This window comes from Marmota marmota, unplaced genomic scaffold (assembly GCF_001458135.2).
Source record: "Marmota marmota marmota unplaced genomic scaffold, marMar, whole genome shotgun sequence".
Taxonomy (NCBI): Eukaryota; Metazoa; Chordata; class Mammalia; order Rodentia; family Sciuridae; genus Marmota; species Marmota marmota.
The window spans coordinates 167,022-186,195 of NW_026000141.1; the positions used below are offsets into that span (position 1 = coordinate 167,022).

At 41.7% G+C, this 19,174-nt stretch overlaps 1 protein-coding gene, 1 pseudogene and 1 gene segment (V, D, J or C); 2 read left to right on the forward strand and 1 right to left on the reverse strand.

The window, feature by feature from the left end:
• Nucleotides 1–19,174, forward strand: part of LOC107159025 (immunoglobulin lambda-1 light chain-like) — a 738,922-nt gene that overhangs the window by 133,451 nt on the left and 586,297 nt on the right. The gene's annotated exons all lie outside the window — the stretch shown is intronic.
• Nucleotides 483–999, reverse strand: LOC107159069 (annotated as a pseudogene).
• The window catches only part of LOC107159024, a 587,419-nt gene continuing 580,670 nt past the window's right edge, over nucleotides 12,426–19,174 (forward strand). The window contains 2 exon segments of the V gene segment in view: nucleotides 12,426–12,486; nucleotides 12,603–12,906. Coding sequence covers nucleotides 12,441–12,486; nucleotides 12,603–12,906 — 350 coding nt within the window.

Sequence of the window (19,174 nt, forward strand, 5' to 3'; positions counted from 1 at the left end):
GAGAAGGGAAATTGCATGGAAATGGAAGGAGACCCTCAGGGTTATACAAAAGTACATACAAGAGGAAGTGAGGGGAAAGGGAAAAATAATACAAGGGGGACAAATGAATGACAGTAGAGGGGGCAGAGAGAGAAGAGGTGAGGGGAGGGGAGGGGGGGATAGTAGAGGATAGGAAAGGCAGCAGAACACAACAGACACTAGTATGGCAATATGTAAATCAATGGATGTGTAACTGATGTGATTCTGCAATCTGTATATGGGGTAAAAATGGGAGCTCATAACCCACTTGAATCAAAGGGTGAAATATGATATATCAAGAACTATGTAATGTTTTGAATAACCAACAATAAAAAATTTAAAAAAAATGAATAAGATATGAAAAAAAAGATATCTGAACCATTATTTTTTGCAGCTTTCAGATGAAGTCCAGCACTTTGTTTATACAAAGTTTATGAGGTCAGTAGAGGTCATCTAATCCTAAATTATGACATATTCCATTCAAGTCCTTGGCATAATCCCTCACCAGTAAGAGCACAGCTAGCCTGCATAGGCCTCTGATGATATTTAATAAAAGTTAGCTTCAAAACCTGGGAGACTTCTACTACAGTCATGTATTCTTTAACATGTTGTGTATTAGCAAAAATCAGTAATCCAGTTTTTCTTAGGTCCTCATGCACTAATAGTTTGTAGAGTTCTTCTTTAGTTACAGAAATCCTCTCTCTGTACTGTCCACAACTACTATTATGAATTCCATGTTAGAATAAGTATTCCAGGAAGAACAAAGAGATTCTTGGCCACCATATCCCACATTAGAAAATATACATCATTAATCACTATCTCTTCTACCTTATTCCCTATTGTAGGGGATGTAAGTACAATTTCCTTCAAAGAAAATTATTAAAGGATGGTAATTTTCCCTGCATTGTCCAGTCCAATAATGATAATTTTGTGACCCTGGTGATTGAATAGCCTCCATATCCTTGTGAAGAGAATTCCCATTCTTGTACAATGGATCCCCTCCAGCTACCTGGGCCACCTGGCCTGGACTCTTTGGCTCAGGCTAAAGGGTGGAGATATACATTGGAGCATCAGCCTCTGCTGCTGTTGCCATTCCCACACTGGCCACTGGTCTGCTTCCAGGGAACCAGAGACAGACTAAAACTCAGGCCACTCTTCTCTGAGCAAGGCCTTGAAACTTTGGCTGCCACCTGCTCCTGCATATTGCAGCCACTTTTTCTGCCGTAAGCCTTGTGGACCCTTGGTCCTCCCCCAGCTCCTCTCAGGTGGCTACAGTCTGGTTTTTCTTCTTGTTCCGAAGCTTTGGAAATGTTTCTGATTATTTCATTGGAAAGATTGTGCATTCCTTTAGTTTGTATTTTGGAAACACCAATGATTCTTAGATTTGATCTCTTAATGTTATCCCAGATTTCTTAAATATTCTGGTCACAATTACATAACATCTTTTCTTTATTGTTGACTCTATGTTCAAGATATATACTTTGTCTTCAAAGCCTGACATTCTGCCTTCAAAGTGGCTTGATCTATTATTAATGATTTCCATAGGATTTTTAAAGTGATTTATTGAGTCTTTCATTTCCAGGATTTCCATTTGGTTCTTTTTAAGAATCTTTGTATTTAAATGGTCTTTTACTTCCTCTATTTTCTCTCTAGTTTATTCCTTACATCTTTTATTAGCTAACATTTTAACTAAGAACTTTCCATAATTTCCTCTACTGTAATATCAATGGGATCAGTTATTGATCAGTGTTGTGGGCTATTTGGAGATGGTTTGTTCCTGTGCTTTTTTAACCTATGTATCTATCCATCTGCTAGGATGATACTTCTTTCTACTTTTATACCAGGTACTATTTTGTGAGCTGCTTTCTCTTAAGAGAACTAGGTTGAGGAAATACCCAGGTATTCATACTCACTACACTTAAAGTGTGTCCTCTGCTACTCTCATCATTGGCACTACTTTGAGAGAGGACATTAAACCCTGTTAATACAATCATTCCAGAACAAATAATAAGCTAATCAACCTTAGGAGAAACAAAAACTAGTTGAAAATGTTCTTCACAATTCCTCTAACCCCAGGCATAAAATTGTAGTAATGATCTGGAATTTGTTGAAAAATTAATTATTAAAGATGGAAAAATTGTTATTACATTACATAGTGAAGAAGAGGACAGGAAAATTAAATTAGGAGAAAAAAGAAAAGATAGAAAAAATACCAACCAAGTGTAGGGCATGGCTGCCCACTTCCTGGTCTTGAGGCTGCACATGTGGCTGGGATGGCTTCTGGCAATCAGCCAGGAGGCGGTGCTGTGGGCGGTGACAGAGCAGGCAGACCACCGCCAGGATAGGTCCAGGACTCTTCTGCCCTTGTGGACAGCTAGTGTCTTCCCTTACAGACTGTGGGATGGGTGTACACGTGAACTTGCTCCACCCTTCTGACCTTTATTCTGATTGGCTCCTGTGCAGCATATAAGCTGTGTGTACTTCCTTATTAAACAAGATCCTGCTTTGACTGTTCTCCCTGGCACATCTGATTGTCCTCCAGGGAGGGAGGGCTGGGTGTGGGCGGCCAGTTGGCCTTTACCTTTCTTGGCTCGTCTTGGTCATGGCGTGCTTTTCCCATTTCTCCCTCTGGTCAGGAGGAGACAGGGCTAAAAACCCTGACAACCAAGGTTTAAAAAAAGAAAGAAAGAAAAATTATGGATGGGTGGAATTGGAGGCAATCACTGTTAACATAAGAGGGAAATGTGGCTACAGTGTTAGAGAAGCAAGTGTATGCATGAGCTAAAGAAAACAGAGAATGGTTTCAGTTAATGCTTTAAAGCATTAGAAGAAATACAATCAAATTGATTGAGAATAAAATATAAAATACTAGGAAAGCAACTATCAAATAAAAATGAAGGATAATATATATAAAATCCAAATTGATAGCAATCCATGCCAGGGTAGTGAATTCTTATTCAGTCTTGTTGGATTGGATTTCATCAAGTTTTGGCAACTTAGGCTGGGATTGTGGCTCATCAGAAGAGTGCTCACCTAGCAGGTGTGGGGTGTTGGGTTAGATCCTCAGCACCACATAAAAATAAATAAAAAAATTAAGGGTATTGTGTTCAAGTACAACTAAAAACTATTAAGAAAAAAGATTTGGCACCTTTAGAAGATGCCCATCACTCTTCAGCTTGGATCCTCCTAGATTACTTGGGAACAGGAGCTATTTCCCTGGTTGTAATAGATTTCTCACCAGCTGGTTTCTGTTCATCAGTCCAGATATCTGAACCTGTGTGCTGGGTGGATGCTGTGTTGTGTCTGCTGGCTGTTTCTTTTCAATGCAGGGGCACAGGATGCAGGGATGACGGCTGTTGTGCTGACGGCTGTGGGGTGTTGTGCATTCCCTTTCCTTAACTGAGTCTTCCTTAAAGTGGCATAGAGCCTGGTGACTATGGGCAAGCACAAGACATGTGATTGCAGGTTCTCTGTGGGTCATCTGAGGTGCAGAAGCCTCCCCCATGGCTGATATAGATTGCCAGGATACCATCCATATGATTGGATACAGGGAGAGTTGGCCCACCTGTGTCTGAACTCCTACTGCGTCAGGTTGTGAAGCTCTGTGCTCCCTCCACTCTGATTGGTGTCCCCTGGAGTGGTGCTATCTAAGCCACTGGTGGCTGCCCACAAGCACAGGGCCTGTGGATACAAGCTCTCCATGTGCTGTGTATGGCACAGAAGCTCCCTATCAGGCTGATATAGATCTCTGTGACTGGGATAAAGAATCTGTTAGCCCACCTAAGTCTGAGTTCTTAACTACTGTGGCCACAAATTGCAGGCATCTGCTTTATTCTGATGCTGTAATATCCTCAGGGCAGTTCTAACTAAACATCTGTAGAACTGTGGTGTCTTTGGGAGTAGGGTCTCTGTGGGCTATCTCTGGCACAAAGATCTCCATCATGGCTGGCATAGCTCACAGGGGTTTTACCTGTCACCATGATGAGGGTAGGATGACAGCTGGCCCATATTTTCCTGGACTCCTCAAAGGCTGTGTTGTACTCTGGGTCAGGGTGAGCTCTCCCCAGGACTGATTAGCTCTTGGTTCTTCTTTGCCTAATGCTCCTTGTCCACAGTGAGGGGAAGGGAGTTTCAGTCACTTTTGGCTAGTAGAGATCCTTCTGCAAGTTCCTTCTGGACAGATTATTGAGACCTTTTCAGAGCTATTCTAGTTTTATTTGTTGCTATCTGGAGGTGAGCAGAAGCTGTGCTGAACTGATTTCTTCTAGGGAGGCTGGCTAGCTGTGGACTCTACAAAATGAATGTGATGCCCACATGGCTTTCAGTCCACATTTTGGCTAAACTGCCTCATCTCCTTCACTGTCCTTGCTGTTCTGTTGTGTTTTAACTTGATCTGCTATTCTTTCCAGCTGTTGCTATGGAAATAGGTAAATGTACTTTTCCTTTCCCTCTTTCTTTGTTACCCTTCCCCCTTAGCACCATCCTCATTAGAGTTTGCTGTCAAAGAGTTGTGTCCTTATTTTCTGCTCTGCTACCCAAATTTCAGGTCCTTCTATGTATCAAATTGTCCAATATGGGGTTCTATTCAAGTGTCTGTCATTGCTTTCTTTCTGGGCTGTGGAAGGCTCAGAGGTTGTTGTCTAGACTAACTCTGTCATTGATGCCCTTTATTGGCTGTGAACTCAGTTATGTGCTGAAAAGTCTCATGTGGAATATTGTGACTGTGAGGGAGGGGTTCTCTAAGTCCACAGATAGCAATTTTACAGTAAGCATTGCAGGCAAAGAAAATATCCCTGTCCAGAATAAATTCTATTGCCCTGCCATGATGAAAAATTATACTTTGGGATTTTTAAAAAAATCTCCCATTGGCACATAGAGCAGTGGCTACAGTCAGGGTTACTGTTGTGAATGAAAATCTCCATTGATAACTCCATGAAAAATATCCATCCCTGCCATCAAGGACACATTGTTCCTGAACAATGATGTGTGCTTTAGAGAGGAGGCTTACTGACAAAATGAGCCATCAGATGCCTGATCATTTAGATCCTTTTTGTACCTTTGTTTAACATTATACAAGACACAGGCATCTTCACAACCTGTGCAAATACAAAGGAAATTTGACAAGCATTTTTCTGTATTTTAAAAAATAAATAAATAAAGCAGACACCTAAAATTAATTTATAGTTCAATGACCTTATATGTTAATGATATTTTTATATTGTCAGCTTGTATCTTTGAATAACTAAAAGTTGGATTTTATTCTTACACTGAAAACATAGAAATTGTTAGATTTAGAAATTATAACACTATTTTTCTTCAATTATAGACTTTCATACATATCATAAATAAGTTTTCACCAATTCCTTGTGGAAAGATTCTGTTTTTCATGTGTTTGGTAACATATATGTATTATTTTAAAAAAAATATTTTTATCTAGTAGTGATTGATGTGGCTACCAGACTGTAGGATGCATAAGAGGCTCTCATTATATTGTTTTGGACAGTACTGGACAGGACCCCTCAAGTAACAGTCCCTTCAGAGTAATCTGGTACAGGGAGATCTGCCACCATCTATAGGACACAGTGGGAACTCAGAGAGAAGCACGAGTACCCAATAGAGATGTGAGCTGAGGACCACTTGCCCAGTAGCTTACTGAGCCTCAGCTCTGCTCCTGACACACTGTGCACACACACCATCCACCTTATGATAATCATTACTGCCTGCCCTTATGATTGGTGCATCTCCCCAGTTCTGGATGCATGGCCACATGATATTGCATTATCCTGTATTTGTAAGAACCTGGGAAAGTATCAAGACTTATTTTTCAAAAGTTGTATACTTCCTACTTTCAGTCCACCTCAAGTCCAAAATCTCATAATCTACAGTGGAATTTTCCTAGGGGCCTGGACTTAAAAACAATGTTTCTGTTCTCATCAGCAACTCCTCTGTTTCTCTGTATATTGGATATGATTGATTATATAGTTGGACAACTGCAACCATTATGGGATATGCCACAGAGCCTCCTTACTCTGGAAACTCCATTCATTTGGCAATTTCACTGCTTATAATATGTGAATAGGAGCAACAGCCCCAATATTAAAATATGATATTTCCTGATATCATAGTCATGTTAGAAGCTTTTTGCTTCTTTCTTCTGGGTAGAAACAAGAAATATCTTGTTCATTATTGTGGGATATGGCTCAAAATGATCTGAACAGCTAAGCATAGAATGTTTCAGATTATAGGGTAAAAATTAGGGTTTCCTTCATAATCTCTGGAATGTATGTGTCTCCCCAAATTTCTCAATATTCTTTTCACTTCATGCACAATTGCCATGACAACATAGAGACCTAAGAAATTTACCCTGGTTTTCCAGATGGTCCAAGCCCCCAGGCACTGTGTATGACATGGAAAGGAGAACCAACATATCTGAGGGAATAAAATGTCCATGTATGCTCTTGTCCACTCCACAAAAATGCACACTGTTTCATATCCTGCTCTCTGAGAGGAATGCAGAATGCGGCTTTCCTATCAATGGTTTATACCAAGTACCTGCAGAAGTATACTGCTCTGGCACATTTCACAGCTGGTGCAGAAATGGACAATGAAATTGGCTCCTCATCTCACCCAAGACCAACATTCATTCTGAATCTCTCTGAACTGTTGGGCAGTATTGAAGCATGGAGTGTGGACCCTCCCTAGAGCATGCTGGAGATGGGAAGCATAGCACCTAAGATCTTCATGAGGAGCTCACAACAAGGACAGAGTTATAGCATTGTAGTGAACTTTTAAAGTTTCATGGACATTTTATTTTATTCCCACCATTCAGCCCAAGAGCTAAGAGCTGGGCAGGACACACAGCTAACTAAGCCTCTCACTGTTATCAGGAGACTGGGTTGAATTACACAGATAGACTTACTTTTGAGCTCAGAATGGCCAGGCCATCCCTGAAGCAAGGTGAAGACACAGATTAATGTAGATGTGTCTTCCCAGACTATAGGACCAACAAGGAAAACAGACTTCTGTGGGCAGAGGGTAGGTCTGTAAGCTTAACCTTCCCCTTTGTGTATACCTGAGGCTGAGCCCTGCTCTAGACAACACAACCTCCTCCAGAAGCAATCCTGAGCTTGATCTAATTTACTATAGTGGGTAGCTCTCCCAGCAAGGGGATAAGAGAGGCTTGGGTAGAAGTCAGCCCAGCCTGGGCCTAAGGAAGTAGCTTAAGGTTACTTCCACAATGGCTTGGTCACCCCCTCCCCAACCTGTTCTGCACAGATGATGCCCTAGGGCCTCAGCCTACCCATCAGGCCCAAGAAAGTGGGACAAACCTGGCCCTGACTCTACTTAGCAGGACTATGCCTGTGGTTGGAAAGATGCTCAGAACCTGCTGCAGGATGGTTGATTGTGAGGATGAAATACATACTATGCTCACTACTTTGCGTGGTTTGCTAAAGTGTTCAGAAACTCCATCTTCCAGCAGCTCAGGAGCCACAGGGGCTGATGCTGATGCCATTGGCTGCCCTGAGGGCCTTCAAAATTTCTGAGCTCTTTCAGACATGGTGAAATATTGGTGTCATTTGGGATGTGTCCTTCATCTTTAGTCCCACCTCCTCTCCTTCTCTCTTCTTTAAGGCTCTGTATCTTCTCACATGTTGATTCTGTCACTGTCATTTTCAGTGAACCAAAGACAAGCGGCTAGGATCACATAAGCAGGCAGCATTATTGAAAGTAAAAGCATGCACTATTGCCAGCAGAAGCAAGATGAGGCCCTGTAATAGTCATCTGCAATGACGACACCAGTTCCTCACATTTCCTGATCAATTCTTTGCTCCATCTCAGGGTACACAGCAACTCCGGCCATCCACTAGACCTATGTTATTAGGATACTGTCTATTAATGTCATGTGTGGAATTAGCATCATTGCTCACAGAGTGACATAGAAATTGAGAGAAATCTGCCAGTTTGCCTCCCCCACTGCTCCTTCCTGCCCTGGTCACACTGACAGGTGATTGCCTGACACATGGAGTTTAAGCTTCTAGTCCTGCCCCTGCCCTCATATTTCTAAAACATGGGGGCAGATCCCTGGACCTCTCCAGGCTCAGCTAATTTCATTGGAACCTAAGCAGTTCATTTTTATTTACTTGAACTGCCAGCTTACAAAGGCCACAAAAGTCCTCAATTATACAACACTAAGTCTTGTTAGTAAGGAGAATTTCACTTTAACAGGGTCTTAATTATGGTTATAAAGGGGAGGATGTTAGTTAGGTAACGGTTCTTGTTAGGATTTAAGGAAGTCCTTCAAGGTTGGTTCTTCCTGGAATTGGGACACATCTGTAGCATAATGCATAGGATGGGTGGACCTCGGGGATACAGTGCAGGAAGAAGACTCACTGTGGGACATGCTTAGAAAACATTCATTGGTTAATCTTCCAGTTTGCCAAGGAAGAGCTGCATAATCAGAGGATTCAACTGTGGACAACAGATTTTCAGAAATGGCTTGAAGCAAAATGGGACTTGGTTACTGTTTACTCCCTTGCCTTCCTGGGCATGAGTCTCCTATGTCTAATGGTGAAGCTGACACAAATGCCTAGCCTCACTTCTCAGCATGAACCACACTCACTGCAGGTTGACAATGGTCTTGTGAGAGGAGGAGCATGAGCTATTCACAGACACACACACATACACACACACCTCTCCAAGCACAGGGCTGAGAGGTGCTGGTTCAGCTGCCCCAGTCCTGAAGAACTTATGCCCCAAGTGTAGAAATGACCAAGTTGGGGTCCCCCAGAGGGGTTTTGGATGCAGGGTTCAGATGATGGGAATGGACATCCATAGGTTCTTCTATGCCTGGACTTGGCCAGGGATGTATGCCTGTCCTCCCTGCTCGAGCTTTACTCCAGCAGCCTCCTTGGGCTCCTCCCTCCCTCTGTAGGGCCTGCTTCTCCACAACCACTCTCACTACTTCTCTCAACTCTAGGAACTTCCCTCCCTTTTCCCTGCTTCAAAACCTCTGCTCTCTATATCTAGAACCTGTCCCAAGGAACAAACCCACATTACCCTGAACCCAGCCTTGACTCTGAGATCAGCCAAGTAATGCTGCTAAGGTGTTTTATCAAAGAGCAGCCAAAGCTACTAAAGCTCTGTTTCTTCAGAAGAACTGAAAGGCAAGCTCTCTCTTCTTTCTTTAAAGAAAACAAAGCACCAGGAAACAATCTTTCATTCTCAGAATGGGTGAAAGAAAATGCACACTACCCACCTAACTCTATCCCATGAATGCCAACTCTCTATTCTGTGCTTGGAAGGGCAAGGTGAATGCAGCTAGCTCAGAGTGAGGCTGGACATCCTACACACCATTTCAGGCAACATGGGCTTTAGAATCACATAGATAAGGGAGCTACTGCTCCTAGGGTCCTCCAGAGCATGGAGAGGTAAAGCTACAGTGAGGAGCAGCCAGGAAGAGGCTGGGGCAGTACAAGGGGAGGACAAGAGGCAGTCCCATCCAGGGGGATCAACAGATCTCCAGATCATAGTCTCTGTACTGGAAGTCCCAAGAGTACATCACATGCCTGGCCTTCTGTGACCACATTCTGCCCATCACACACACAGTGTTTACCCAGGATACTAGCAGGAGCCTGGGAACAGTGAGGTCCTCAACTGGGACATTTCCCGGAGGAGCCTAGTCCCCAGGTGTCAGCCTTGGTAGTTGCCTGAGAGACAATAGGGGGTCAAACCAAAATCCCTCTGGGAAGGATTTCCATATGAGAAGATGGAACTTGAGAGCCTGTGTTCTTAGGACGATTGCTTGGGAGTTCTGCCCAATCCCTGAGCACTTTCTCTTACTGTCTAGCAGTGTCCCAGAAATAACCTTTCTATCTTTGGCACTTCCACAGATGCTGCACACCTCTCCCTGCCTCTCCTCCCACTTCCTGGTGGATCTGCACTGAGGGCTGCAGTCCTGCACTGAGGTGCAGTCTCAGGTGGGGATAGCACTCAAGACATTGTCTGCATGGAGCAAGCAGTCTTCTTTAGTACCCTGCAGAGTAGGGGGACCACCACCTGTCTTAGCTTTCTTTTCCTTTTCCTCTCTAGCTCCTACTTATGAGAGAAAACTACCCTTAACCTGAGTTTGACTTCTTTCACTTAACATGATGGTCTCTAGTATCATCCAGTTTTCTACAAATAGCATAGTTTCATTTTTGTTTATTGCTGTATATACCACATTTTATTTATCTAGTTATCCACTGATGGACACCTGGGCTGATTCCATATTGTGCTATTGTGAGTTGTGCTGCTATAAGCATGGGTATGCATGAATCACTGTAGTAAGATGGCTTTGATTCTTCAGGATAAATACTGAGGAGTGTTATAGCCAAGTCTTATGGTGGGTCCATGCCTAGTCTTTTGAGGGGCCTCTATACTGATTTCTATAGTGTTTGTAGTAATTTATAATCCCACCAAGAGTATAAAAGTATTCCTTCTTCTCCACATCCTCTCTAGCATTTTATGTTTGTATTTTGGATGACTGCCACTCTGGTGTAAGATGAAATCTCAATTTACTTTTGATTTGCATTTCCCTCATTGCTAATGATGTTAAACTTTTTTCATATAGCTGTTGGCCATTTATGCTTTTTCTTTTGAAAAGCATCTGTTTAACTTACCTACATGTTTATTAATTCATTTTCTGTGTATGTGTGTATGTGTGTGAAGTTTTTTAAGTTCTTTTTATATTCTAGACCTAAATCCTCTGACAGAAGAGTAATTAGCAAAGATTTTTTGCCCATTCTCTACAGTTTCTCTTCACCTTGCTAATCATTCCCTTTGTTTTCCAGAAGCTTTTTAATTTGATGTCATTCCCACTTGTTAACCCTTGGCATTATTTCCTGAGCTTTAGGGGTCCTATGGAGAATGTCATTGTTATGGTTTTGATATGAGGTGTTCCCCAAAAGCTCATGTGTGAGACAATGCAAGAAGGTTCAGAGGAGAAATGATTAGGTTGTGAGAGTTTTAACCCAATCGGTGAATTCTCATGACAATGATATTATTTTTCTTATGTTGGGATATATAATATACATTATTTAAAAATGATACAAGCCTCTTTATTTTTATCTAGAGGCAAATAATGTGGCTACTGGGCATTAGAATGTCATAGGAGCCTAGGTGTACATCAACAGATGAATGGATAAAAAAATGTGGTACATGTATACAATGCAGTTTTATTTGGCCACAAAAAATAAAATTTACATTATTTTCAGGAAAATGCATGACACTAGAGATCATTAAGTTAAGTGAAATAAGCCAAAAAAGAAGGTCAGGGGTCATATGTTTTCTGTGATATGTGGATGCTAAAGAGCAAAAGGTAAAGAAAGGTGGAGGGGGCAGAGATCTCATGAAAATCAAAGGGAGATCAATAGAGGAAAGGAATTAGGTGGTGTAAAGTGATGCTGGCCAAATTACATTGTTATATTGTGTGCATCTACAAATATGTAAAAACAAATACCATCATTATGTACAAGTACACCACTGAAACAATAAAAAAGAAGAAAGAGGCACCAGGAGGGGACTAGAAGGGACTAGGGGCTGTCCTGAGCTGGGGATGGAGGCTGGACTGAGAAGAGGAAGCAGAGCCATTTACCCAGCTCCATTCCCTGCCCTTCCCCAAAGGCTGGGATATTCCATGTGAGTCCACCAGGGGGCAGTAGGGGCTGTAGTCTGAAGAGCAGTTGCTCTGGTATACCACCAACAGTAATGAGGTCCAAACAGGTGCTTTCCCATGTTTATACCTAAAGTACCACTAGGGTGGCAGCACTAAATATGTGGTACTGCCACAAATTATTTTCAAGAAGCACTGTTAATTACAGTCCCAGCTTCAGAAATCCAGCCACATTTTTTTCCTGAGGCAGAGGACTTAGTAAACTCTGAACATACATCCTAACTGACAGGGTCAGGGGATCCTGAGCAGGTTGAGGAGAATGTGTGGTGCTCCCAGCCACCTCTCTCCTTGAGAAGAATAGAGACTGGATCTATACCACCATCCTGGTATGATGTCCTCAAGATCATCCCACAAAGCACACAGAAGTCCTGGAAACATGAGGTGACCTTTATATAATTTCCACTATTGGAAGGTTTGGGACATCCCAAAGGGGCTCTAATTCCTGGGTGCTGTCACAGGTTCCATCTGTCCTGGTTCAGAGAATAAATATCAAACAATTTAATTTTCTCAACTGAACTCTTCTGATCTAGGAGACAGAGGTGTCCAGAACACCTAAGGCAGCTAAGGGTAGGGGGAGGAGAGGAAGGAGCTGGAAACAAATTTGCATGAAGGCCCCTCCCTGTTCTGAGTCAGGTAAGGGGATAAGAGAGGTCTGGGGAGCCAGGCCCAAAGCTAGAGGCTCAGGAGGCAACATTCTCAGGGCATCACCACCATGGCTTGGGCTCTGCTTGTCCTCACCCTCCTCTCCCAAGGCACAGGTGACACCTCCAGGGAAGGGACACAAGGAAATATGGGCTAATATTATGTCTTCTCCAGCTCTGGCTCACCTGGGACCAGCACTGACATACCAGAGTGTGTTTTTCTCTCTTTTCAGGATCCTGGTCTCAGTCTGCTCTGAATCAGCCTCCATCAGCCTCTGGGTCTTCAGGACAGACAGTCACCATCTCCTGCACTGGTACCAGCAATGATATTGGGAGATATAATAGTGTCTCCTGGTATCGAAATCTCTCAGGAGCATCCCCCACACTCCTGATTTATGGAGTCACTAATCGTCCTTCTGGGATACCTGATCGCTTCTCTGGTTCCAAGTCTGGCAACACAGCCTCTCTGACAATTTCTAGACTTCAGCCTGAGGATGAGGCTGATTATTACTGCTGCTCATACACAAGCAGCAGTACTTTACACAGTGCTCCAAGTTCATGAGGAAGTGGGTCTAAAACCTGCCCTGAGTTCACATTTTCTTCTTCACTCTGAAGATGCTTCCTCAGCCCTGCACAGAGAGGGCTACATTGCACAGGGCCCTGAGAATTCATTTATCTTTCATGAAGTTCCACCTTTGTTCTACCAAGAAGTGCAAAAGGAAACACAATTTCTTATTTATTGTGTAAGGACAACAACAGATTTTTATTTGCTGTGTGATGCTGTATCTACATGTGCAAATTTTTTCACATCCTTACAGTAGGGGCAGAATAATATGAAGATGCCTATTTGGTTCAGTCCCAGTAGTTCTCAGGGAAAATGTCACTCTTGCTGCCTTCTACTCCCATATTGTGCAAATCTGCCTGGAATCTCTTCTGCATAAACTCTGCATCCACCATGCTGAGGTCAACATCCCTCTGTTTGCTCTCAAGGGCATGTCTGCTGGTGAAGTAACAACCACTGAGAAAATCTGAGAATATTATGGAGGAAATGAGGACAAAGGGAAAGATGCTGTTATTCTTTAAGTCATAAGACATTTGTCATCATAGTCAAGGGAGGTGTCATCATAGTCAAGTGGAGACTGTATTTTTAATCACGATTCTCTCTTCCCTTAGAAACCTGAGACCCTTTCCTGGTTGTGTCCTGCAGGTGAAATGTCTCTCAGTAGGATGAGCTTGTCCTAAGAGGATCCTTTTATTCCAGAATTAAGAGAGATGTCTTGTGGGTGTACTCCTCCTCCCTCAATAGTTCCCAACAGTTTGTGATTTCAATGGTGACCCTAAACCAATTTCTAGTTAGAATTCCAGTTATAAGATTCACTAAATATGAAATATAGCCACAAATTCTTTGAACAAGAGAATGAGTTTAGGCTTATTTTTCAGAAGATGAGATACAGTAATTACTTCTACCTAGTTTGTCTGAACTTAAGGATATCCAAAACTTGTTCCGTTCCTTAGCCCTTTTCTGAGACAATGAACAGGTTTATTTCCCTCCATTCTCAGAAATTAGTCTTGAGTGGTGCACTGCAACAGGAAGGGCCAAGGACATCTCAGGATCTGGAAGAGCAAAAGGAAGACTTTGAAGAAGAATTGGAGTGGACAGGATTTGAGTAGAGAAAGGGATTTGATGGATGGAATCAGATGATCCTGTAGGGAAGGAGTGTGGTCTCAATCTGGACACAGAGACATATCAAAGAGATCTTCTATAGGTTCTCCGTGAGCCTGCTATGCTATCAAGGGCTCTATAGTTGTCAAATGAGGAATGGACTACAGGGTGTAAAAGTGAAATATGGGTTACAGAGGCCAGAATCCCACTAAGTACTAAGAAAACACAGAGTAACAAAAGTAGTGGAATTAAGTGACAATATGTCGAGAAATTAGTTTCTCAAATGAGAATGGAAAGCCCCCACAGTGTCCATTGCCACAACTTTGTATAGGGGTTCTGTGTTTGAGATTGGGGTCTCTGATAAACTTCATGATTGTGGCCTGCTTTATGGTTAGGAAGTTTCTGTGCAAAGGTACAGAATGCCTGGCTGCTGGGAAACTTCTGTGTAAAAGACATGGGATGTCTGGCTGCTGAAGCAGTGTTCTTCACCAGGGTTTCGACCTTGATCTCAGGTACATAACTCCTGGGAATAAAGGAACTTGGTTGCTTAATAACTACAACATTTCACCAACCTCTGGTGCTCCTGGATCTGCCTGCCTAACAGTAACTTCAGACAATGAACTTTCTTGAGAACTGCACAAACCTCCTAACATTGCATATTGTAACTGCAGAATGTAACTGCATAATAAGCAACCTTGCTGTTACTCTAAATAATAATGTAGTTATGATACTAATGACCCAATGTAACGTATTGGTATAAATTAATGTGGCCACTTGGACAATGAGCCTCTCTGCCACTTTCTTGCCTCTGCTCCTTGTTTCTGTGTCCCCTTTATTATTTATTTTTTTTACAATTCTGACCAGAGAGAATTTCCCAATTCAGGATCAAGTAGAGAAGAGATCAATGAAGAAGAGAAAAACCCTAAGAAAAAGAAAATGTGCCCATCCCACATTTCTCAGAGTATGAGGTATTCCTTTTCTTCTCTAGGAGACACAAGAGTGGGGTGTCGCTGTGTCCTGCACAACAAGGGATCAGTAAACCAAACGAATATGTGAATCAGCTGGGAAATTTAAAATCTGAAATAATATTTAGAGATAAAAACAAAGACATAGAAAATAGTTTCACAGTGGGGTTCTGGTGGGTGGATCAGACCTGATGAGTCAATCCCTAACAAAGAGAAAAAGCCCACCAATGCATTATTTACAGCAAAACATATCAAAGGAGGATTTACTGTGAAAAAAGTTTTGCAAGATAAACAAGAAGCAAGAGGCTGTAGGGAAATTTGCCTGATCAGAGACATATCACATGAGCAGGAATTCTTCCTCCTTCAGGCAGCTGGCACCTCAAAGGCCCACTGCTATCTATCTCTTTCCAACTCTGGGAGTTGTGTTTGAAACTAGGGCTGTCTGAACCAATAAATTCCGCATTATTACAGAATTATCTTTGAGCAGGACTTAGCCAAGGCAACAGAGTGGTCTCACATTGGTGAGATAACTCCAAGAGTTGTCTGAGGGGTACACCTTAACTTAAGAGTTGGCTCAGACAAGCCCACAATTCATTCACAGCTTCTAACAGTGGGGCATCTCCTGGAATTCAGTCAGGTCCCAGGTCCCAGGCTGCTTAAGAATAGGCCAAGGGCATAGGGTAGAAGTGGAAAACTCTCTGCTGTTTGGGTATCTTTAATGCGCTGGTGTCTCCTCCAGTCTGCCTTCTGTGATCTTCTTTCCTAGGTGGTCATAAAGATCATATCTGTGCACTGTTTGAGGTTCAATTGCTGGGTTCAATCTGAAAAGATGATGTGTGCTTACTCCATCCTAAATGGAATCTAAAAACAACAATGATAATTTTACTCAGGAAATTTAATAAATCTGAACCACATGCCATGCAAACAAAAGAAGATAGAAAACACTTTTAAAAGTGCTTTCAGAAAATGAATGGAAGACCCTTTGTCACACTTGTGCAGATTTTATTTTATCTTTGAGATGACTCTGCTTGATCATGCCACATTCATGGAGTAGGATGGAAACAAACTACAAAGGTAGAAAATAATCTAAATAACTGCTTCTCTTTGACTGGACACATAGGTTAAACATAAAATTGAATGTAATGTTTAGGTAAGTATGAAGTCTATAGTAAAAATAAAAGATTCTTATGCTAGCTGAAATAAACTAGGCACAGAAAGACAAAAACTACATGATTTCAATTATATGTGTAATCTATAAGAGAAGGAGTCACAGTGGTGGAGAATAAAATCATTCCAAAACAGGGGTGAGGTGGGGAAGGGAGCAGGATAAAGTGTGATTTAGTAAAAGGTGACAAATTTTCAGTGAGACAGGAGAAATAATTTTTGTTGTTCTACTGAATAGTTGGGTAACTATAGTTAATACTAATATATTATGTATTTCGTAATTGAATAAAATATAACTTACATATTATCCTCACATAAAAGCAATTTTAAAATAGGGAATCACCTAGCCATGGAAAGAGAATAAGTGATTTCATTCACAAGTAGGCAGAATGGATGAATATGCTGAAGAAGAAAGCAACTGGGAATTACTGCTAATGGTCATGTATTTTCCTTCTTGAATGATGAAAATGCTCTAAAATTAATTATGGTGATTGTTGCACAACTCTAAACACAATAAGAGGCATTGGCGTGTCTACTTGAAATGGTAGAGTTGTTGATATGTGAGCTACAACTCAATAAAGCTGCTTTAAAAAAATTGAGGTAACTGCATTAGCCTGAACTAATCATTCAACAATTATGCATCATTCAATTATACACTGTACCAGATAATATAAGATGTGATATAAAATATAAAATATTTGGCTAGGCAAGTTGGCGCATCCCTGTAATGCTAGCAGCTTGAAGAACTGACACAGAAGGATCATAAGCTTAAAGCTAGCCTCAGCAACATACCTAGGACATCAGTAACTCAATGAGACCCTTCCTGTAATACAATATTAAAAACAGCTGGGGATGTGGCTCAGTAGCTCAGAAACTATAGGTTCAATCCTCAGTACCAAATAAAATAAAATAATTTAAAACAAATAAATAACCCTTGTTTGAATAGAAATAACCCATTTTTAAATCTTTCCCTTCCCATTTTTCCCTAATCTCCTTGTAGATACCCTACACAAGAAGTAGGATTCTGGGAACTCACTTCTGAGACTGAGATTCAGCCACTTAGTGAGAACTGGTCATTACCAGGAAATGGTCAGACAGGAACAAAGCTGCAAAATCAGGTCAGGACTATGACCCTTGGTGTGGCACCTTGTTCCCTCTATGACACTCCTTCCCAGTGACAACTAGATGGTCCATGAAGCATGTGGTGAGTGACCAGGGAGTGACTTACATACTGGTGGAATTTGATGCTGCATGTGCTTCCACACATAGCACAGAGGAAGGGCAGAAACACAGCTGCCTCTGGGGAGACCACACCAACAACAACCATAGCAGGTGTTTCCTGGGTGGGCAGACTAGTTTCCTAACAGTAGAGGGATCTTGGAGGATGGATACCAGAAGAGGGCACTATGGGGTATGACTTGGAGGTCTGAGACACAGTGAGATCTCAGCAGAGACACTGAAGAGCTAGGAGATCACAGAGATGATGAACTCCAGAAGATCTTTCTCTCCTGTGCAATCAAGGATAGACAATTCAAGTCTCTGATTCTCAGGAAATCTAAGGCAGGGAGATTATATCCCCTCCAATGAACTCCTCAGGAAATGGATGCAAAAATGTATAGAGTCCAGGACAAGCCAGAGTGGGTTGAGGAGAGGCAGGTTCAGAAAGCAGATTTGTTTTGAGGACCTCCTTCATTTCTCTGAGGCAATGGAAGGGATAAAAGAACTCTGGAGGTGCCAGGTCCAGTGGTGGGAGTGCTTTGGGTCATCACCATCATGGCCTAGACTCTGCTTATCCTCAAACTCCTCAATCAGGGTACAGGTGTGACATCTTCAAAAAAGGGGTCTTGGGGACATCTGGAGTAATGTTTTGCCTCCTCCTGCTCAGATTTATCTAGGCCAAGGTTTGATTCAACACAATCTCCTTGCTTTGACAAGGCTTCCTCAACTTTATACAGAGATTGCTTTATGAATGGATTAGAAACTCAGTTTTCTCTCATCTTCCCTCCTGTCCATGCTGAAATAATGAAAAAAAAATGTAGATACTGGTTTATGTCCTTGTGACAATGACAGCTTGCTCTAATCTGTGAGATGTGGTCTTAGCAGATGTATGTCTCTCTACCTCTTCATTTGTTGAAAGAGGGTCAAGTCCATGCCTAAAGGTACAATTCCTCCAGTTTTCAGGGGAAACTTCATTGTAAATGCCTCTAGGTTCCTCCATGGTGCAGGCTTGCCTTGGTGAAGTTTTGCATCAGTGACATTGTTTCATTCATTTTATATCTACCACACTCTGTCATGGTGAGCCTGGGGTCCGTGATCTTCTTTTGCCTTTTCTTGAAGGAATTTCAATTCAGACAAGTTGTAATGATGTTTAAAGGGAATGAGAGAAGGGTAAGTGCAGGTTTTCATCAATGTTACTCATTTCTAAACTCATATGAAAGAAACAAAGTGGGATAGAATGAGAGTGGAAATTCCTTCTTTTATACACTCCCAACTACTGTACCTGAATTTTCTCTTGGATAGTATAAACTCTTAATTAAGGGGCTCCTTTTTTTCAATAATGAAAAGGTATTTGGTGGGTTAGAACACCTTTCTTCAGGGATTCTTAATATATATGATTTCCACAATATACAAATCCAGTGACCAGGAAGAACCCCAATTAGACTGAAAGGCTAATTATATGTACAGGCATTTGGTCTGCAATGATAGTTACATCATGACAAAACAAATAAATAAAAAATAAAGGTAAACACTGCTTTTCATACACCTAGCCTGCTGAAATTTATTGCTTATAACTACCAAATACTGTGCAGTATGTTATTTTCCCTCATGATTGCAAGGCTTACTGGAGCTCCCCAGCATCACAGTCAAGTTACAATGCACACGTAGCTACACTGGGAAAAGATCAAAATTGAAAATTGGAAATATAAATTTTTCTCACTGTAATGTCTGTATGTGTGTGTGTGTGTATATATATATATATATATATATATATATATATATATATGTATTTATA